The 23233-nt window shown below is 37.3% G+C and overlaps 1 protein-coding gene and 1 pseudogene across 2 annotated transcripts in view; one reads left to right on the top strand and one right to left on the bottom strand.

The window, feature by feature from the left end:
• TRAPPC11 (trafficking protein particle complex 11) overlaps positions 1 to 23233 on the bottom strand; it is a 54224-nt gene that overhangs the window by 29960 nt on the left and 1031 nt on the right. For both annotated transcript variants that reach the window (XM_025385899.1, XM_025385900.1), the window contains exons 2-13: positions 19539 to 19763; positions 17150 to 17319; positions 16444 to 16514; positions 15463 to 15577; positions 9134 to 9233; positions 8705 to 8778; positions 6369 to 6465; positions 4441 to 4574; positions 3650 to 3797; positions 1426 to 1519; positions 196 to 275; positions 27 to 105 (exon numbers count right to left, since the gene is read on the bottom strand). In XM_025385899.1, the coding sequence (XP_025241684.1) occupies positions 27 to 105; positions 196 to 275; positions 1426 to 1519; positions 3650 to 3797; positions 4441 to 4574; positions 6369 to 6465; positions 8705 to 8778; positions 9134 to 9233; positions 15463 to 15577; positions 16444 to 16514; positions 17150 to 17319; positions 19539 to 19742 (1366 nt within the window). In that variant the 5' untranslated portion in view covers positions 19743 to 19763. The remainder of the gene's footprint in view (positions 1 to 26; positions 106 to 195; positions 276 to 1425; positions 1520 to 3649; positions 3798 to 4440; positions 4575 to 6368; positions 6466 to 8704; positions 8779 to 9133; positions 9234 to 15462; positions 15578 to 16443; positions 16515 to 17149; positions 17320 to 19538; positions 19764 to 23233) is intronic.
• Positions 8219 to 8331, top strand: LOC112625522 (annotated as a pseudogene).

The following is a 23233-nucleotide window of genomic DNA, read 5'->3' as shown; positions in this document are numbered from 1 at the left end:
CAATGGTGACGTTTGTGGATACATACTTAGGTGACTTTTCATTCGTGGGCACTTATACTTCTTGAACTGTGCAACAGCATTGCTCAGCAGAGTTATGATGATTTCCTAGTAGAAAAAGTAGAGTGCAAAACATTTCAATACAAATATATTTTTTTAACAGTGTAAAAAATAGTTTATATTGGACACAAAACTTACAGAGTGAGCAACATTTCTCTCCTTCAGCTGAATGGCAAGAACTCCCACCTTTTCTTTTTCAGGATCAGAAAGATCAAAACCTGCATAAGATGAGACACAACCCATTCTAGATAGCTCATTTAATATAAATGTTCACATGAATATTGTATGTGTACACTCCTTGAAACCTTTATTTAATATAATCAGTTCAGATTCTTCAACATTCTAGAATCTTAAACATGCTAAGAGGCAGCTTTATTAACATGGAAACTTCCGTGTTCTGTTCTGATGGGAACATTATTGAGCTCCATGTTCTTCTACCTACTGGAATCAATGATCTGAAAAGCAGTGTCAATATCATCCTCTATAGAGGATACACTCACTGGAGATTAAATAATTTCCTTTTTTTCTTTTTTTGAGACGGGGTCTCGCTCTGTTGCCCAGGCTGGAGTGCAGCGGTACAATCACAACTCATTGCAGCATCAACCTCCTAGGCTCAAGTGATCCTCCCATCTCAGTCTTCCAAGTAACTGGGACTACAGGCACGTGCCACTATGTGTGGCTAATTTTTGTATTTTTTTGTAGAGATGGGGTCTCACTATGGTGCCCATGCTGGTCTCAAACTCCTGGCCTCAAGCAATCCTCCCGCCTTGGCCTCTCAAAGCGCTGGGATTACAGGCATGAGCCACTTCGCCTAGCCAGTAATTTAACAGTTCTAGTTCAATTGCTTGAATTAAATTATGTATAAAGCATTTAAAAAATGCAGAGAAATTGTTTTTAAGGTAATACAAGTTCATGCTGTTTTAAAAAGTCAAATCAATTGTTACAGTTAACTGGAATTAAAATATTGAAATAAGACAGCAGTGGCATGTGTCATTTAAAACAAAAGATGTTCAAATGTACTTTTTTTTTTTTTTTTTGAGATGAGGTCTTACTATGTTGCCCAGTCTGGAGTGCAGTGGCTGTTCACAGTTGTTATCCTTCCGCCTCAGTCTCCCAAGTAGATGGGACTACAGGCATGTGCCACCACACCCAGATAAATGTTTTAATCATATCAATGACTTTAATTATAAAGTCACTCTAAGATGTAGTGATACATACAAAGCATTCTAAAAATGAAAACAATGTTTAAAAAGCACACATTTTTACTTCAACATAATTTCTTATGCACGTGCAGCCAATGGAAAATCTATTATAGCTATTGCTGCCTTTTGAGGTTGACAGGAAAAGATGGAGGGAAAAATTATTTACTTAGTATTCCTTGTCGCCATGATCTTTGTCCATAAAAGTCAAGAACGCCTGTTTGTGTTTCTAAGGGATCAGGATTGGGATACATTACAGAAGCCTGTAAATTAAAACACAAACCTAAATAATAGTTTATGGAACTCATTGCAAATCAACTCTTGCCCAATCTTTGACTGAACAAAAAACTTTTCATAAATACAACCACCAAATATACATTTAATTATCAAATTTGTGAATATTTTAACATAAATTTTAACAAAAATTAAGCTAAAAATGTTTCATTTAATATTTAGGTAGCCTTACAAAAATCAATCTGATTCTGACGAATATTTCACAGTAATGTCTTCACTTTTTTAAATCTTTGCTCTAATAAACCAGTAAAAATATGTTACAAATTATGCTCTATATTTATTCCACATGCATACATGCTGTTTGTGTAAATGAAAACAATGTTACGAGGAGTTTTACACAGAAGACACTATTTCCCCTCTTTATCACTTCTGTATTAAGTGCTGTATTGTGGGGGAATATTTCTGGCACCAGAACTGACAGATTTACAGTGCTTTTTCTTCTTTTTAACTTTTCCCTCTGAAACCAAAATGTAATACATGAAAAATGTAGAAAACATTCAAAAGGAAAAGGATGAAAATCTAAATTACTTATAAACCTACTACCAACTCCCACTATTAAGAAAGTATGTTATCATTCTTCCAGATTTCACATGCAAAAATTTGTTAATGATTAATTTTCAACCTGCTTCTTTCATTTAAATATATTCTGTATATTTAACCCAGCATTAAATATTCTTCTAAAACATTATTTTTCATGGCTGCTTGCTAGTGCATATTTTAACGAATTCCGTACAGCTATTCATCTTATTTCTATTTTACAATTAATAAATCTGTGAGAACAACTTTATAAATAAATTTTGGTACTTATCTCAGAATGTATTAGCTGCCTTAGTATCTCCAAAAATTAAATTCTAGGTCAAAAGATATGCATAGTTTTAAAGCTTCTCAAATTATTATTTGATGGAAATATTATTTTACATTTTAACCAATGATATTTATTAATGCCCAGTTCCTTACATTCTTATAAAATCTAGTTTTAATCACTTTTTAAAATACTGTGTTCAAATTAGAATATGCCAAACTTTAGAAATATAATACACACAACAAAATTATAAATCATACAAATAACATTGTAAAAACAGTTAACTCATCATTTCAGAGAAAAAATTCATTAAGTATTAACACACAATCTATTTGTTTTTGGAACAGTTTTAATGATAGTACTACTGATAATATTCACTCATCTTCAGAGAACTGCAGGTTTTCAGTGAAAATAAATTGATGTAACTCTATAAAAATAAATGTATTAAATATGTATACCACATTCTTATTTTAAAGGTGTTTATAGGAAAACTGATATCTAAACATAATCATCCAAGAAAAAGGCAAAATGAAACATCAAGTTTAAGAAACTATGCAATTAACACTATTCCTCAGACTCTTAAAGAGTCTCCATGCAGGAGGCCGGGCGCGGTGGCTCACGCCTGTAATTCCAGCACTTTGGAAGGCCAAGGTGGGTGGATCACCAGAGGTCAGGAGTTCAAAACCAGCCTGGCCAACATGGCGAAATCCCATCTCTAATAAAGTACAAAAATTAGCCCGGCATGGCAGCGGGCACCTGTAATCCCAGCTACTCAGGAGGCTGTGGCAGGAGCATCACTTGAACCCGAGAGGTAGAGGTTGCAGTGAGCCGAGATTGCACCACTGCACTCCAGTCTGGGCAACAAGAGAGAGATTCCGTCTCCAAAAAAGAGTCTCCATACAGGAAACCCCAGGAAGAGAAAGAAGTCAAAAGTTATCCCCTCCAGTGGGTCAAAACATATTTCTAAACTCTTACAGCAGTGATCATAGAAACAAAACAATGGATTTATAGTGTAACAAGGATGAAAATGCGGCTTTTACTTTAAAGTAATTTTCTCTTGTCTAAATAGTCACTAACTTACTGCCAAAAATAAATTAGTTCTTCAAAGAAAAATGTCTGCTCAATTCACAGGTGAAAATAGAGTACTCGGGCTAAAACCAAACATCAGTGTAATTCCTAAAACTATAAAAAATAAAACTCATTAAATTTGAAGACTTGGAAAAAATTATCGACACCAATCAGTTCAAAAGAAGAATAACTTTTCTACGTGCTAGATAATACGGAGTCAGTAACTTACCTCGTGGTTACAGAGGCTTTTTGCAAGCTGTTTCCGCTCCTGGGCATAGTATGCTGCCTGCTGGTAATAGAAACCGGGATTCTGAGTTTGAATAGCTGTTAACCCTAACTTAATCGCTTCATCAAATAAATCTCCAAAGGCCTGGAATCTTAAAGAAAAAAAAAATCAAGAAATAAAAAGGAATGAAAAGAAAAAGAAGCTTATTTCTGGTAATTCATCCTGGGAACCTTAACCTCAGCAGATTGTATTAAAATGGTGCTAGTGATGAACAGTTAATATTTGTTGTAATTTCTTTGTAAAGATTAATACACACTAACTGTAGGTTACAGATAGGTTCTATATTTAAGTCATCTCTTCTAACAAGTCTTCATAAATATACCATCAAACTAGATCTCAATATAGTTCCTACCACTCAAACAAATACACCCAAGTTCCTGGCAACAATTTCATTTTAGCAATTTTTAAACTTCCTTCTCAAAAAGTAAGCTCCAGGACAGCAGGAATTTTGTTTACTGCTATATCCTTAGGACCTAGACACATGGTAGAGACTCAATAAATATATGTTGAATGAAAAAGATGGTACCATGAACTAAATAATTGCCATTAAGGAACTGTATATAATATCAATCTACAGTATTACCAGAAACATACAAACATACTTATGCTACATCATCAAAAACCTACTTAGTGACCAAAAACCTGGTTCAGTTTTAGAACCAGAGTCCGTGCTATTTCTCCAAATACTATATATTATTTTTAAAAATATTCTAAAAGTACAATGTAAAACATACTGTTTAGACATCCATGCAGCATGCTCAAAAGACAACTCTGCACTTCCAATCTTTTTCTTACACAAGTCGATGTGTTTCCGGAACTGAGCAATTGCATCCAATGGGGTGTTGTGTTGAAAACACAACCTACAGATCTGCAAAATGTAAAATTGATCCCAAAATAAAGGGAAAAAAAGAAAATCAAAAGGCATATTCATTTAAAAACTATTTTGAGAATAACATTAAAAAAAGCCTATGAAATTTCCTTCTCTGAAGCTCTTTGCAATACAATTAATTTTCCTCATCAGAATGGTTATGCTAAAACCAAAGGTTATATACCCCTTTTAGAAATGAAATAAAATAACTCAGTATTTGTACATAATTTATTCTAAACTTTAGAAAAGCTTTTAAAAAATATGGAATAGAATTTTAAAATTATCCCCAATGAAGAACACAAAGATGGACTAAAATAAATGATGTCCAACAGGTAACAGAAAAGACTGACCAATTTTAAGTTTTAGATTTGCCGTAAAGCTAAAGATTTTCTGTAGCATAATTAAAGCAAAGTTACCTCTATATCAAACAAGTATTACAGAAATTCTTGAAAATTTTGTGTCTGGTATGCTATTTCAAAATAGTACTAATATTTACGTACGTGGGGTAAAAGGAAAAAAGAAACAAAGCCTAAATGTATTTCCATATGCTTGTTACAATTTTCACTTTTATTTTTTAAGTACAAAGGAACATATGAAAAGTCAGTCTCTTATCCATTCCTGTCCCTCGGCCATCTAATTTCCCTTTCTAGAGGCAGTTTCTGCCATATGCTTCCTGATATATTCTACACACAGATAAGTATGTGTGTGCCTTTCTATAAAACTATTGTTTTTATACAAATAACAACATCACACTAAATATGCTAATCTGTGACTTTATTCATCTTGCAATATATTTTGGGTATCATTCCATATCACTACATAGAGCTGCCTTATTCTCAATAGCTTTTAATATTCCTTTGTTTACAGTTATAATTTACATAACCAATCACTTATAATTGGGTTGTTTCTAATCTTTTCCTATTAGGAAAAAAACAGTGAATTAAAGCATCTATTTGGCCATACATCACCAACACAGTGTCAGGCATCTTCAATATGAATGTGAAAAAACTAAAAGCAAACCAAATAGCTGTTGCTTGACTTCTGAGGGCATCTATTCCTGTGATACACAATCTCAAAATAAAATGCTCAAACAGTAGGTATAAAAGTTTCCTCTGGCCGGGCACGGTGGCTCACGCCTGTAATCCCAGCACTCTGGGAGGCCGAGATGGGCGGATCACGAGGTCAAGAGATCGAAACCATACTGGCCAACATGGTGAAGCCTCATCTCTACTAAAAACGCAAAAATTAGCTGGGTGTGGTGGTGCCTGCCTGTAGTCCCAGCTACTCAGAAAGCTGAGGCAGAAGAATCGCTTGAACCCGGGAGGCAGAGGTTCCAGTAAGCCAAAATCCCACCACTGCACTCCAGCCTGACAACAGAGTGAAACTCCGTCTCAAAAAAAAAAAAGTTTCCTCTAAGGTGAATAGATAGACCTTTTCTGTGCCATTAAACCAAGAAGGAGTCACATAGTTCGAATAATTTTATCTTTTAAAACTCAGTAATACAGGCAGCTTTCTTCTCAACTCCTCCTTGCTCCCACTGAAAAACAAATAAACAAAAACTAAAAAACCTTCCAAACTTTAGAAACCTCTAGAACTTATCAATTCAAAACACAACTACTATAAATAGGCTACTAAGAATCAAGGCCCTTCTGAGAAAAAGGATATAAAAAGAGAGATCATAATTAATCAAATACTAACTTTTCAGAGCAAGAAACTAATTTTGATGTTCAAATTTTTAAAAGATCATTTAATATTTAAACACAAATGCCCTGTATTTGGAAGCAGAACTATTACCTTGTAGTTTATAAATCCTGCCATAGTCTTAATTTCCAGAATATTAGTTTCATGGGCTCTCAATTCGTGTACAAGATTATAGGCGGTCCTATAATTCCTAAATGAGGAGGGTGGTTAATAATGATATATATTAGTTTAATAAACAATTTCTACAACCAAATCACTAGAAATAACAGAATATTTACTCAACATTTCTTAGTGCTCAAGAGCTCAATAATGTCAATCTCTGATTTCCTGATAAACGAGCTATTAATAAATATATATGAGAGGAATCAATGATTTCATAAAGAACAGAACCATGACATGTGCATTGTTATTTTCATCATCAACATCTGTCAGTAACAACCAGGTAACTTAAAAAAGGAAATTGGACAACTGTTCAGAAAAATCAGCATTCTGCTAAAAAACTAAGTATTTTAAAGTACCATTACAAGCTCTCAAACAAATAGAAATTGTATTAGCAAAGGTGATATCAAACAGCACAGGTCAGCCGGGCACAGTGGCTCACACCTGTAATCCCAGCACTTTGGGAAGCTGACGTGGGCGGATCACTCAAGGTCAGGAGTTTGCGATCAGCCTGGCTAACATGGTGAAACCCCGTCTCCACTAAAAACACAAAAATTAGCCAGGTGTGGTAGCACATGCCTGTAATCCCAGCTACTCAGGAAGTTGAGGCAGGAGAATCCCTTGAACCCAGGAGGGAGAGGTTGCAGTGAGCTGAGATCGTGCCACTGCACTCCAGCCCGGGTGACAGAGCGAGACTCCATCTTAAAAAAAAAAAAAAAAAAAAAAAGGCACAGGTTAACAGCTTTTTAACCCCAAGTACCTCTAGAGGTTAAGTGAATATTACTGGCCTCAGGGAAAGTCTACAGAGGAGGGAAGAATGTCCTCAGGGCAGCTCATGCTGAAGGAGAAGCATGGTGAGAACAGAGGGCCTGGTAGGAACAGGGCCTACCTTGCACATGGAAGGTAATGAGAAAATCTCAAAACAGGCTTTTCATAGAAAAAGTCTGTTCATAACTTCTCCAGGTAAAAGTATTTCTTTCCAGAATTACTTCTGAACAGAACTGAAATTGAAGGATTTAAACTAATACCATCCATAAAAATGAACTACAGGCCAGGCACAGTGGCTCACACCTGTAATCCCAGCATCTTGGGAGGCCAAGGTGGGCGGATCACCTGAGGTTGGGAGTTCGAGACCAGTATGGCCAACATGGTGAGACCCTGTCTCTACTAAAAATATAAAAATTAGCTGGGCATGGTGGCAGGTGCCGATAGTCCCAGCTACTCGGGAGGATGGGACAGGAGAATCACTTGTATCCGGTAGGCAGAGGCTGCAGTGAGCCGAGATCGTGCCACTGCACTCCAGCCTGGGCAACAAAAGCAAAACTCTGTCTCGAAACAATACAAATAAACTACATTAAAGCCAGTTATATGAAGTTGTTGAGATTCAGGAAACACAACTTGGTGCTCTGGTCCTTAAACCTCTCAAAACAACAAAGATAAGATATTTCTGCAATATTCCTGTGAATACTAAAATTATTTTTATTTATTTCTATTTTTCTTTCCCCTTCTCAATTGTGGGATAAATAGCTGTTTTTAATACCTTTGTCTTCAAAAACGGAGTTAAAGCTACAAAGAGGTCAAGTTTCATTAAATTCTTCTTGGTAAAAGCAAAGGACTAAAATGTTTAACCACTGCCAACACATCTGCAACTAAATCTTCAAAGCTCTAAGCAGAGACTGCAAATGGAAAATGAAGCAACTGATATTATTAAAATTTGTTAAATTAAAAAATAATTGAATTCAATAAATGCACTAGTATATAAACCTATAAAAATCAATAGTCTGATGCTCACTTAAGCAGCACATATACTAAAATTGGAACAATACAGAGAAGATTAGCATGGCTCCTGCACAAGGATGACATGCAAATTCATGAAGAGGTACATTTAAAAATTTATTTTGGAAAAAAAAAGTCAAGTCTGATTTAGATAATGTTTAAATCAGTCTCTTACAAGAATTTTACTGAATATACACATAAAAAATAGTCAAGAAGATGGGGAAAATTTTAATATTACATTTCTGTGGCTCACAAAATTTAATTAATCAAACCAGAAAGCTTTATGACACAATGAAATTTACTTCCAATAATAAAAATGAAAATTTTTTAAAATCCTAAAATATTATATTCCATTCATCTCTAGACTAATTCCTAAATCTAAGCAATACGAACACTTTAAAATTAATCATAGTTTGGTTGAGATTCAGAAATTGCCATTTCATGTTGTTAATATAAAAATAGGAAACATTTAGTTTGAAAGCTTAACAACTTACTTCAGCGCATTTTGTGTATCTTGTTTCAACTCACTGAAGAAAGCTATCTTGAACTGATGCCTAACAAATAAAAGCTAAAAAGAGACAAAACAAATCACTATTATACATATTTTATTTAAAATGTGAAAATTATAATAATGTGCATTACAAGGAAACATAAAAGAAAGAAGAAAAATATTCAAAACTGAAATCCAAGAATTATTCCCACAAGCAAGGGTACAGTTAAGAAGGCTACAAAAATCTACCTTTAAGAACTTTAAGAGCAAAGAGTCTAATTTAAAAATACATTAATTTTGAAAAGCTTTAAAAAAATCTTTAGAAATGCTGAAACCATTGAAAACATTAAAGTATTAAGAATATATAATAATCACCTCAAAAACAGTAATAATCCACTCTAGAATGCTTCTATTATTGCAAAAAATCACATACCTGGTGTGTTGTTTTATTCAAAAATTCTTTATGAGATTTCACTCTTCTGATCTCAGTGTAGTAATAAGTCTGTGCATGTTCATAAAAGGCATTTTCCAATCTGTTTAAAAAAACCAAACCAGCATTTAAATATTACAGTTATTTTAAACCAAACTTTTCAAGAATCATATTTGTGAGACCTGAAAGTAAAACGGTGACAGAAATCTCTATTTTACATTATGAATAAGACAAAGTGAAGCAAAAGATAACCTGAATTTTCAGATTAAAAAGTCTAAAAACAAGACCATCCAAAAACCATTTAAAATTATTTATAATACAGGATACAACAAATAAAAATACCTTTTTCTGATTCATAAACACTTGGTAATCTCTTTTTTTTTGAGACAGGGTCTGGCTCTGTCACCCAGGCTGGAGTGCAGTGACACAATCTTGGTTCACTGCAACTTCCACTTCCCTGGTTCAAGCAATTATTGTGTCTCAGCCTCCCGGGTAGCTGGGACTACAGGCATGTGCCACAACGCCTAGTTAATTTTTGTATTTTTAGTTGAGGTGAGTTTTATCATGTTGGCCAGCCAGGCTGGTCTCGATCTCCTGACCTCAAGTGATTCGCCCACCTTGCCTTCCCAAAGTGCTGGGATTAGGATCACAGGTGTGAGCCACTGCTCCCGGCCTAAAATTTGGTCGGAATCTCTAAAAGTACATTTGCCCTACTATTTTACATTTTTATAAAAAGTCTGAAAAAATTATTACTCAATTAGATTTCACTTTTTTTGTGATTTTAGTATTTAGGATTTAAAGGAATAAGAAAACTAATGGGCAAAGAACCAAAAATGAGAACTGGCAAATAAGGTGAAAACATTTGTGTGATTTAAATCGTCCATCATTCTATAACCTACACAGGAACAAGAAAATTTAACCAGAGATGGATACACAACTCAAGTTTTCTTTGGTGAAGAGAAGTCATCAGGAGTTATCTGCCTAGGGCATGAAAGAAAGCAGAACTCATAGCCAGATAAAAGACGAACTTAAATATCTGATATTATATTTAAATTTGATTTTCTAGGTTAAAATGTTATTTATGTATTTTGAGACAGGGTCCCGCTCTGTTGCCCAGGCTGGAGTGCAGTGGTGGGATCAAGTCTCACAGCAGCCTCAGCCTCCTGGGCTCAAGTGATCCACCCACCTCAGCCTCCAGAGTAGCTGGAACTACAGGCATACATGACCACACACAGCTAACTTTTATATTTTTTGTAGAGACAAGGTTTTGCCATGTTGCCCAGGCTGGTCTCAAATTCCTGGACTCAAGCAATCCAACTGCCTCAACCTCCCAAAGTGTTGGGATTACAGGCACGAGCCCCCATGTCCGGCCTTTTAAGATTTTTCTATTTTCAAAACTGTAGTTTTAAAAATGTTAAAATATGACAAAATTAGAATCAACCTTGAACCAAATAATGTGTGAAGGAATGTATTAACCTAAGTTGTCCTTTAAATTTTGCAAATGGGGGCCGGGCGCAGTGGCTCACGCCTGTAATCCCAGCACTTTGGGAGGCCGAGGTGGGCAGATTACGAGGTCAGGAGATCGAGACCATCCTGGCTAACACGGTGAAATCCCATCTCTACTAAAAATACAAAAAATTAGCCAGGCGTGGTGGCGGGCGCCTATAGTCCCAGCTACTCGGGAGGCTAAGGCAGGAGACTGGCATGAACCCAGGAGGCAGAGCTTGCAATTAACGGAGATGACGCCACTGTACTACAGACTGGGCGACACAGTGAGACTCCGTCTCAAAAAAAAAAAAAAAAAACAAATTGCAAACAGCAACAAGGCACTGACTAGAATGTCTAATGTTATGGTAGCCAGAAATATGTCTACAGGCTATTCTGAATGATTAAAAAAACAAAAACAAAAACAAAAAATCCTTCCCAACAGGGAATCGGTATTAATCTAGCTTGTCTCAGTAAATACCAAAGAGAAGCGTGGTTTTAGTTTTCAAGCTGAATGTGCACTTAAGAGATAAAATACCCGTTAAACAGTCAATACAGAAGACTGAGAGTAAGTAGCCTGGTAAGTGCTATTATTTCCTCTAAACTGAGGGACACAGAGTCAAATCTTTCCCTCGAGTTAACCGTGACAGGCTACAGAGACACCACGGGATATAGAGCATAAGTGTTGTAAGACTTCCACTTTTTAATTCATACACTTCTTTATTATTTGAGGTTTATCTGGAGAAAACCTTATAACCTTATAATTCACAAACATAAAGAAAGAAATGACAAATCTAGTCAAGACATAAGGGAGTTGGTGAAAAGACTAATTCTTTTACCAGATACTCAAACATTACGCTTTTAAGGCAACACCAAACAATTAAGATTATGCTCTTTTAAGGAAAGAGACCTTGAGTGTTCTTTGTTCTACATTAAAAAAAAAATTCAACTGATTCAGTCTTCCCGTTTAGTGATTTAAACCAGCTGAACTCCAAATGTCCATGCTTTTTTATGACATTCCTCTGTCCGAAATAAACACTACTTCCTCCCACTAATCCACACCTTCAAGCAAGGTGCAGACCTTCCTCTTCCTTAAACCTTCCCAGTTCACATCTATTCATTTCTTCTCTGAAATCCTGTAAAACTTACCAACTATATTACAGAATTTACACTTGCAGTGCTCTGTGGGATTTAACATGGATGCTTTCGGTCTCCACAATTAAATCAGCTTCTTTATGAAGGTAGGAACCTGATCAACTTAGCTAGACAAGATGCACACGTACATACTTATATACAAATACGCACACAGTTATCTATATTTTATTGTTTGACCTGTCCTGAAATAGAATTTATCCTACCAGATAATTTAGGTTAAACTTTAATTACAAACTGCTCCCTATTCTAACTTATTAGAAAACACGTATATTTACTCTTAGCAATAATAATGTAAAAATCACCTGGAGTTCATTTTCTGCTACCACTGCACTAGCTTCAAGTAAGCACATTTTTCAGAGCATACAAACATATGTTTTAGCCACTGCAACTAACTTTGAAAAACTAGCACTGATTCCAGGAAAGAGAGGAGCTACCAGTTTTCAGGTAAAGGACATTCTAGAACATTCTAGTTTCTAAGTTATAGATGCAAATTTATGTCTAAAAGGGGTGTTCTTGAATTTTGTAAAGTACCTAAGAGGCAAAAATATTCACACAACTTTGGAGGACAAAAGGAGGAACTACTGTGTACGTAAAAGGAAGTTATATTGAAGGTAGATCCTGTGCTAACGACTGCAAATAAAAGGCACAAGAGCAGAAGCAGGAGCAGCAGTTGGGGCTGGGGGGAATGAGGGGTGGGGTCCTTACATCCTTTCTTCCTTTCCCCTCCAGGCTTTTTAGTAAAAGGGGACAGAAGGGGGACTGAAATACTGCTTCAATACCGTCCCGCCCAGCCAAATGCTTACAGCAGTTCCGATTTTTAATTTATGGAAAGACGAAGATCAGAGACAAAAATCTAACTGCACGGATCTGTACATCTGCATACATTGTTTTGTATTTTTAACAACAGAGTTCAGGCCCATTGAAATTCTTTGCTTCAAATAATTTTAAACTAATTAGAAAACTGCTTTCAAGGCCGGGAACAGTGGCTCATGCCTGTAATCCCAGCACTTTGGGAGGCCGAGGTGGGCGGGTCACCTAAGGTCAGGAGTTTGAGACCAGCCTGGTTAAGATGGCCTGTAATCCCAGCTACTTGGGAGGCTGAGGCAGGAGAATCACTTGAACCTGGGGGGCGGAGGTTGCAGTGACCTGAGATCGTGCCACTGCACTCCAGCCTAGGTGACAGAATGAGACTCCATCTTAAAAAAAAAAAAGAAAACTGCTTCCAGTATTTTCCAGAGCCATTTTTGGCATGTTCTCTCTATAGCACAACTTACCTCTGAGAAGCATTTGCTTTCTTACTCATTATTCAACTGTCACCTTTGTTTTGAAAGGCAAAGTATGTGTGTGGTTTTTAAACAGTTGCTAGTAAGCATGACACAGGCAGCCTACTGTCCTAAGAGGAAAGGTCTGAACGTTGGGAAAACTTACTTTTTAATAAAAGAAAAATGCTTACTCGAATCATTAACTTGGACAACTCCTGTATTTTGCTTTGAAATGATCAGCAAACTTCTCCAATACAAAAGATTTTCACAATCACTCCCAATGCATTACAGAAGTTTTATAAAGACTCTAACATTTTGACACTTAAAAAAACACTAATGAAATCATTGTAGCATGTATATGTAATACCTCAAAAGGCTCTGAAAGCTCAGGAATAAGTATGCCATCAGTAGCTCTGCTACTTCCCTCCCAGATCAATGAGATGAAGATGTCCTGATATTCAGCTTTACTCTCCCTCTGAAGATAAAATATAAATCTGAAGAAAGGGTCTATGTGTTTCCTTATCTCCAATGGACTGTCTTATGCACTCCCCATATTGTGTCCACATACTGGAGGCTATGGACCCAGGGAACTTGCTTTTTACATCCGTTATTTTGACAAAGTACTCCTTATGTAGATGTTTCATTATCCACAACAAAACTACAAGTGGTTAAGGGCAGGGCCCCATCCTCTGCTTGTCTTGAATCCATAACCGCCTAAATTTGAAAGCTGAGGCAGGCAAGATCACTGATGGTTAAGGTAGGGTTCTCAAGCTCAGCACTGCTGACATTTCAGTCAGGTAATTCTTTGTTGTGCAGCACTGTCCTGTACACTATACAGTGTATGGCAACATCCCTGGCCGCTACCCACTAGAACCCAACACAGCAACCCCCTCAGTTGCGGCAATCATAAAAGTCTCTAGGCATTGCCAAATAGTCTCTGGAAGGTAATGCTGCTCGGTGAAGAGTCAGTATGGCAGGGTACAGCACAGAGGACAATGGCTTTCTAACGAAGGCTTCACTGAAGCCTTAAATGTTGAGTAAGAGAGAGCCCAGAAAAGGAGAGCTGGCAGGTGGGCATGACTATGAAAGCATCTGACAAGGAACAGCACTGCGAATAGGAAAGCACTGAAGTGCAGAGTCAAGGGGGAGCTGTCCAGGCCTGGAGAGTTGAGGCCAGGTGTGATGCTGGGATGAGCCTCAATGGAAAGAAAAGCTGCCTGCGTGTGCTACCAGCTGCCCCTCTCTTCTCTCTCTTCCCTATTGGTAATATGTCTGCATTTAAGGAACAAAACTCATTTATTCTTTTCCTCTGAATTCCAAGCAATTATCTCAGTGTTATCTTCGGCACCACTGACTTGATTTCCTGTGGTGTGAATTCTACTGTTTATTGCTTCCAGTGTGAAGGTTTATTTTGCTAACTGCATTTAAGTTTCTTTGCAATTCATCTTTTCATTTGATCCCATTCCTCTGCATGTTCTCTGCTAAATATATGCTTCTCTTTCTTAGAAGCCTGGTCATTTATATACCAGTGAGAAGGCCAGGTAGCCTCCTGCAGCAGGTCATTTTCAGAGGTTTGCTTCTGAGAAAGAAACAAATGCAAGAGAAGCAATAATCAAAAATAAATAAAACTCTTCGAGCTAACAAAGGACACGTGCAGAACGAAAAGGAAAACCATTTTACAGTCAAAATCAATGAAAATATTCATATCTAAATACATCCTAGCATAAAATGTACTACTACAAAACTTCTGTGTAACAATAAATGCTACAAAACAATGAACAATGGCCACGTAATTTTTGAGGTAATGTTGTGTCTCCAGGTAATCTGCCCTTTACACACAAAGGCTTTATAAAGATATTTAAGATATGATAGGGCTCAGACCCTTCCTAAAAAATTACTTACATAGATACATCGACATCTCAAGAATGAAGCAAAAAGAGGCCAGAATGGAATGGAGACACTCTCACAAAAGAGGACAGAATGTCACTCAAGGACATTAGGTAATTACTGGAAAGTATAATGGAAAAACATACAAACTTTCTTTCTTTAAATAAAGTTGACCTAGATGCACATATGGAAGAGTGTTAATGAGGACAGGTTAAGTGGAAGATCACTGTGTATCACACGAGCACATTTATGTTTTTGTGTTTGTGGGTGTGGCGTGGATACTATAAAGAAATACATACATTTCTTCCTATACAAAAAGACATTTTTTTGGAAGGAAACAAGAAACTGTTGATATTGGTTACCTCCGGGAATTGGAGAGGATTAAGAATTTGACAAGAGACTTTTATTTTTACTCCAGAGCCTCTGTATCATATCAATGTTTTCCATGAACATGATTTTTTAAAAACATAAATGGGTCTAAGCTACCAATTTCTCAATTCTTAATAATCTAAAAAAACAAAACTTTAAAAGACCTCTACTTACCTTATAATATAACCCACAAGGTGGTCAGTGTGCGGCAGTACGAACAAAGACTTTCCGGAGAGCTCACATGCATTGCATAAAGCTGCAGCCCTTTCTGAAGCAATGACGTCTTCTCCTGTTGATAATCCCCATCAAGATGAATGAGAAATAAAATAAGTAATGTGCTTCCCAAATAAATATTTCCCCAAGTCTGAACAATAGAATTAGGAATAAAAACCCAAACAGCTTTTATCACATCAACAGGACTCACGGGTTCCTTGAGAGCTCTGTGTGGTTCTTAGAGGTTACACTGTATATGCCTTTTAGGAAAACATTGCAGAATTTTCTACGGAGCCAGGATAGGTGGCCAAGTAATGCCAACAGATATACCGCTTAACTATTTCAAAAAACATAACTAAAACTGGAAACAATAATTCATGAAAGATGTCTCCAAAACCATTTTGGATGCTGTAAGTTTCAACACAGAAACAAAAATATATTTTGGTCTACAAAAGCCTGGGAAAGGGGAAATAAGAATCTGAAACTAAGGCATTTTCCAAGAGAAAACTACAAATCCAGCCTTTTTCTTTGTCTTACAGAAAATTAATGAAAAAATTTCATATAAGGAATACAGTTTCAAATCTATCTTAGATAAGTAAATTATATTCCTTTTTGGAAAGCTTTGGAAGCCAAAAAAAATTATACTCTTGTAAAAAAATTCAAGTGAATTAATTGTTTTGTGAATTAAACATGTCTTCCTATACCCCCTATATAAGAAGACAAGTGGAACTAGGGGAAGAGGACTTAAGATTTGCATTCTTTACTATCTTTAATTTTTACAGTTAGCATTTGCCCATGTATCATTGGTGCTTTTTAAAGTTAACACACTATCAGCCCTGTAACTGAATGCATAAAAGATTTAAACATCCAAAAAACTCCTATTTCCCTTTAATAAGAATTGGAGGTATAAAACAATTAATTAATTAAATAGACTTTTGATACCTGGGGGCAAAGGGGTTTTCTTCTGAATCAGAACGACTGCAACTTTTGTGTTTCTTCCTTGTAAACTTTGCCTGCAATGAAAAAGCAATAATAACATTAATTATTTTAACTTAAAAAAATGTATTCACGACTTCACATAAAATACGACCTTGGTAATTCAACTGAAGATAAATTTCAACTAAAAAAACCAAGATCAGAAGAAATCTTTTCCTGTACACAAAGCACATATATGTCACAATGATTTAAATTCTAAAAGTAGGATCTCACATCTTCTAATCTTAAAAACCTTCCTTAAAAGGAAAAGATTACCTTATACTTTTAGGTAAAAGTTATAATGCAACTTACTTCTTTACGGTGATACACTGCAGAGTAGTCATCCAAGAGAATTAATTATTTGAAACTTAAATAGTGATAAAGCAAAGTGTTTTAAGAGACTAAACAGTAAATTACTGTCTCCAAAAAAGATAATAAATACAAGAAAAACATTTGGAAATTGAGACCAATTAGTCTTTTAAATTTCTTCACATACCCAGCATTAAATACAGTCAATAATTGTGCTACCTGTGAGGAAGAGAACAAGATTAATTGGAGGTCAATCCCCAAGTGACCACTGCAGTCTGAATGGTACTCCATTGCCTTCAAGAAATGTTAGTGAATAACACACATGTGCAAACTGAAATAGCCGCCCTGACACAGAAGATCATACCTGACTATCTCCACTCTGGTGGCGCACTCAGACTGCTTTTCTTTCCACTGAGGCTCATCCCAGTCCAGTTCATAGAACACAACCACCAGGGCTGGTACCAGATTCAGATGCTTATTCATCCAGCCAGTCTTTAAGATCCCTTTAGGAATGTACCACTCATATGAAGTTCTCTGCAAACATTGGCAGAAATTGAAAAGTTACCTGAGAGCAGCAGAAACCACCTGTTACTGAGTGCCAAGCACTTTATGTGCATTGATCTCATTCAATATACACACCTCCCATTTTTGATTAGGAAACTCAGGCTTACAGATTCAGAAAGAACTAGTAAGTGTTGAAGGTGGAATCTCAATCCTGGAGAAGCTATACTTCCCATTTAAAGAATGACTAAAGCCAAAGAGTTTCTATCAGCCCCATAACTGAATGCATAAAATGATGATGCATGTCTAATGATGTCAAGGGTCTCAAATACTTTGTAAAAAAAAAAAGAAGTAGTCCACTTCCAGGTAAGTTCTACTTATATTATTCACCATTCCAGCTTCTGTTCTTATAAAACTGCTCAAAAAAAAATATTACTTAAAATCCCATATGGCTTTGTTTATTTCAAAGACATACTGCTATGATGGCATTTCACCTCACTTGTGGATGAAGTAAAAAGCAGAGAACAATTCTTAAACAGAAGCCTCACAGGAGTCACTTGGGTCTGAGCACTAAGTGCCACACAGTGGGAAGAGGATGCTGTGGATTTGAGTGTCAGCCCAGAAGGATGCAGTTGAAACCTCACATTCCTTCCAAATCACCTGCACTGGCTCAGACTACTCCACTTCATGTTGATCCAATGTCTGCCTCCACTAAGGAAAGATGAGGTCTATAAGGAAGGCTGACACAAAATAACATGGGGACTCAGCCAAGAGCTGGGAATAGAGAAATGAAAAGCAGCTTGAATTCAAGCATTAAAAGAGGAGAAAAGAGGGCTTGTGCTGGGCCCCCTGCCTTCTTGACACAAACATGACACTAAAGAAAAATAATTGCGTAGGCCTGGTGCAGTGGCTCATGCCTGTAATCCCAGCACTTTAGGTGTAATCCCACCACCCAGGCTGAGGCGGGTGGATCATGAGATCAGGAGATCGAGACCAAACTGGCTAACACTTACTAGTGAAACCCCGTCTCTACTAAAAATACAGAAAATTAGCCGGACGTGGTGGTAGGCGCCTGTAGTCCCAGCTTCTCGGGAGGCTGAGGCAGGAGAATGGCATGAACCCGGGAGGCGGAGCTTGCAGTGATCGCGCCACTGCACTCCAGCCTTGGGGACAGAGCGAGACTCCATCTCAAAAAAAAAAAGAAAAGAAAAGAAAAATAATCGTGTAAGGGCGAGGGCTGGGATGCTATTACTTGCACAATTTCAGACAGCTCAGTTTCCAGGGCTGGATATATGAAATGGTGTCTCCTGTGTGTGGTTCTCAAACACACACAAAATAATCAGCTGGTGACCAAGTCCTATATTCCCAGAGACCAACTGAGGAGGCATGCAATCTACATTTTTAATAAATAACCCAGGTTATGATGACATACTTGGTCCAGAGATTACTGTGTCAGAGACACTGCTCTAGGGCAAAAGGAAAAAAAAGGGTATGGTTCAGAACTAAAAGGGTTTTATCATCTAATTTTCAAACCAACCTCATAAGATGATAAACAACAATCAATATACATAAATATACATAAATTGCATAAAACAGCAAACTGTTCTACTATTGTTTTTACAACTATGTTAGCTATTAGTGACACTATCATTATGATAATAATTATTACCTAAGGTAAAGTAGTCTTTACTATGTCGTTCACCTTAAAAGTCAGTTTTGAACTTAATACCTTTCTTCATTCTGCAATGAAGAAACTGCCTTAGTTTATGTGTAACTCCTCAAGAATAGGGAATCTGTCTTAAATTCGTATCACTGGCTTGTTGCAAGGTTCCAGGTGCCTATCACAAAGCAAGTGCTCAAGAAATCTGTGAAACTGAGCCAAATTACACAGACCGTGGGATTCAAAAATGACATTAGTAATGATGGTGGGGACTGCAAGACCTTCCTTTTAGAGGGGACTATGTTAAAAATATGGAGACTTGGGTTTTTTTCCTAAAAATAAAAAAGGGAAAACCTAAGTTCATAGGATAGAAGCTTTACGAAGTAATTATTCCTGAGTTTAAAAAAAAAGAACTATTATTAAATATACATGCAGTGTATTACATGAAAATGCCTAAGGCTTTCTTTATGCACCACTGTGACCACTGTCTTGATAAACTCGGCACACACAACAGAACAAAAAAGACACACACACACACACACACACACATCGAGAGAGAGGGAGAGAACACATACCAGCACAGTGCCATTACCTTGGGTCTGCATTTGGGATACTCATGGTCACCTGGGAGCACCTTGAAAGAAATTGGTACTCGATCAGCTCTCCGATTGGCACAGAAGGCGTCCCAGACCGCTCGATGCACTGCATTATAAACTACATCCAGGCCCGTAAGAGTAACAAAGGCCATAGGCCGGCAACACAATTCCACAGGCAAGTCCCACTGTGTGGGGCTCATGTTTACGATGTCACAAAAAACCTGAAATACAAAGGTTAATATATACATAATTAATTTTTAAAACCTCATATTCATTTACCCAGCCTGGGCAACAAGAGCGAAACTCTGTCTCAACAACAACAACAACAACAACAACAACAAAAAAAAAACCTCATATTCATTTCCAATATATAAATCTCTATTTAAAAATCATTACAAAAAAAAATCATTACAAGGCCAGGCATGGTGACTCATGCATGTAATCCCAACACTTTGGGAGGCCGAAGCAGGTAGATCACTGGAGGCCAGGAATTTGAGACCAGCCTAGCCAACACAGTGAAACCTTGTCTCTACTAAGAATACAAAAAATTGGTCGGGCATGGTGGCTCACGCCTATAATCCCAGCACTTTGGGAGGCCAAGGCAGGTGGATTATGAGGTCGGGAGATCAAGACCATCCTGGCTATCACGGTGAAATCCCATCTCTACTAAAAATACACACCTGTAGTCCCAGCTACTCGGACGCTGAGGCAGGAGAATCGCGTGAACCCGGGAGGTGGAGGTTGCAGTGATCGCGCCACTGCACTCTAGCCTGGACAACAGAGCGAGACTCAAAAAATTAGCTGGACATGGTGGCACACGCCTGTAACCCCAGCTACTTGGAGGCTGGGGCATGAGAATCGCTTGAACCCAGGAGGTAGAGGCTCCAGTGAGCCAAGATCACGCCACTGCACTTCAGTCTGGGTGACAGTGAGACTCTGTCACAAAAAAAATGAAATAAATAATCATTACAAAAAGTCAAAAGGATTTGAGTATCTGCAAACTGTCAAGCAAACAGAAGAGAGAAAAAGGGAAAATTTCAATTCCTGAATTGGATCTATTAAAATGTGATAACTATATGACATTTAAAAAAAAATCTTTCATGTTAAAAATGTTGAAGTCAACTTCAAGACAAATGGGTATTTTCAGTCATGTCTCAAAATGCACACAGAACTTTGAAATTAGTAGACTAAGAAAGCAAGAAGGTGATAAAATTAAAATAGATCTATATGATCTATTTCATCTATAAAAGAAAAATATATTGAAAGAAAAATATAAAAGAAAAAGTTGACTTACATATAATAAACTTCCTCTAATTTCTCTGTAATTGCTAATATTGAGTTTCTGAATACCTAGGATATTATTAAAATAATAGCCTTTAATTTATGTAATTATCTAAATAGTAGCTATGTCATCTCATTTGCCACAATATAAAATGTACTCTTTAAAGAAAAATCTGTAAGGGAAAAACTAACAATGAATGGAAACTTCTCAGAGGATGTTTCCATTGCATTCTTTAGCTAAGAATCAGTCCATAATAAATCTAAAGTATGCCCTGACTTTGTAAGTATATAAAACTATGTTTATCACAAACAAGACTGTCATATTTTATATATATATATATATATATTTTTTTTTTTGAGATAGAGTCTCGCTCTGTCACCAAGCTGGAGTGCAGTGGCATGATCTCAGCTCACTATAACCTCCACCTTGCGGGTTCAAGTGATTCCCCTGCCTCAGCCTCCCTAGTAGCTGGGACTACAGGCATGTGCCACCACGCCCAGCTAATATTTTTGTATTTTAGTAGAGACGGTGTTTCACCATGTTGGCCAGGATGGTCTTGATCTCGTGACCTCAGGTGACTGCCCGCCTTGGCCTCCCAAATGAGGTTCTTTTAAAGGATAATCTATACCAGTATACTATAGAGAATTCAGGTAAGGCACAAGTGGCTCATGCCTATAATCCCAGCACTTTGGGAGGACAAGGCCAGAGGACTGTTGAGGCCAGGAGTTCGAGACCAGTCTGGGAAACACAGTGAGATCCTGTCTCTAAAAGAAATAAAAAAGAACATAGACAGGCATGGTGGTGTGCACTTGTAGTCCCAGCCACTTGGGAGGCTGAGATGGGAGGATCACTTGAGTCTAGGTGTTTACAGTTACAGCGAACTATGATTGTGCCACTGCACTCCAGCCTGGGTGACAGAGCAAGATTGTGTCGCAAAAAAAAAAAAAAAAAGTTATTCCAAACAATATTATCACTATATTTTAAATTTAATCTTATTTGAAAACGAATATGTCATGAGGCTCTTTTAAAAGGTAATCTACACCAGTATATTATAGAGAAGTCTAATACAATCTTTGTGAAAAGTGAGGCACACTTAGGCTAATACCTGATCCCCAAAACATGGAATATTTTCAACTGAAAGGTTAATTTAGGAAAGACTATTAGTTTTCTCATGTTTACGTACTGAGAGAACAATAGGTATTGAATAAATGATTTGCAAAGCTTGCCAGAAATGTCTACAACAGATAGTTTTAGAATTCTTTAAATATTTTTAGGACAGGATTAAGTTATGAGGGCAAAGGATTGCATGTTCAGAGAAAGAAACAGTCTAGTTCTGGGTAATTTGGGAATGAAAATTAAAAACAGGTGACCAGGCTGGGCACAGTGGCTCAGGCCTGTAATCCCAGCACTTTGGGAGGCCAAGGAGGGTGATTCACGAGGTCAGGAGTTCAAAACCAGCCTGACCAATATAGTAAAACCACGTCTCTACTAAAAATACAAAAATTAGCTAGGCATGGTGACAGCGCGCCTGTAGTCCCAGCTACTCAGGAATATAAGGCAGGAGAATTGCTTGAATCTGGGAGGCAGAGATTGCAGTGAACCGAGATCGCACCACTGCACTCCAGCCTGGGCAACAGAGCAAGACTCCGTCTCAACAACGACAACAAAAAGCAGGTGACCAAAATACAATACGGGCACCTTTGCTTAATATGAACGAGTCTACGGCCGGGCGCGGTGGCTCAAGCCTGTAATCCCAGCACTTTGGGAGGCCGAGATGGGCGGATCACGAGGTCAGGAGATCGAGACCATCCTGGCTAACACGGTGAAACCCCGTCTCTACTAAAAAATACAAAAAAACTAGCCGGGCGAGGTGGCGAGCGCCTGTAGTCCCAGCTGCTCGGGAGGCTGAGGCAGGAGAATGGCGTGAACCCGGGAGGCGGAGCTTGCAGTGAGCTGAGATCCGGCCACTGCACTCCAGCCTGGGCGACAGAGCAAGACTCCGTCTCAAAAAAAAAAAAAAAAAAAAAATATGAACGAGTCTAGACTAGAGACCATTTCCTGTAATAACTCCAGAGGCCCAAAAGACGTAGCTGTGGTCTTTGAATATGGAGCTGAAATAAGAGGAACTAAAAATGACTGTGTCATCCAATACAAATACGAGTCACATAAATAAATTAAAATTTTCTAGCAGTCATATTAAAAAGTAAAACGTGGATGGAATTCATTTTAATAATATTCAATTTAACGCAGTACAGTATGTCCAAAATATTATCATCCTGACACTAATATAGAAGTTATTAATGACATATTTTACCTTTTTTTGCACGGAGTCTTCAAAATCTGGTGTGTATTTTACACTCACGGCACAACTCAATTCAGACTAGCCTATTTCAAATGCCTGATGTAGCT

The sequence above is a fragment of the Theropithecus gelada genome, chromosome 5 (assembly GCF_003255815.1).
Source record: "Theropithecus gelada isolate Dixy chromosome 5, Tgel_1.0, whole genome shotgun sequence".
In the NCBI taxonomy this organism is placed as follows: domain Eukaryota; kingdom Metazoa; phylum Chordata; class Mammalia; order Primates; family Cercopithecidae; genus Theropithecus; species Theropithecus gelada.
The sequence above is the reverse complement of the archived record's forward strand: the minus strand, read 5'-3'. Positions and strand labels throughout refer to the sequence as shown.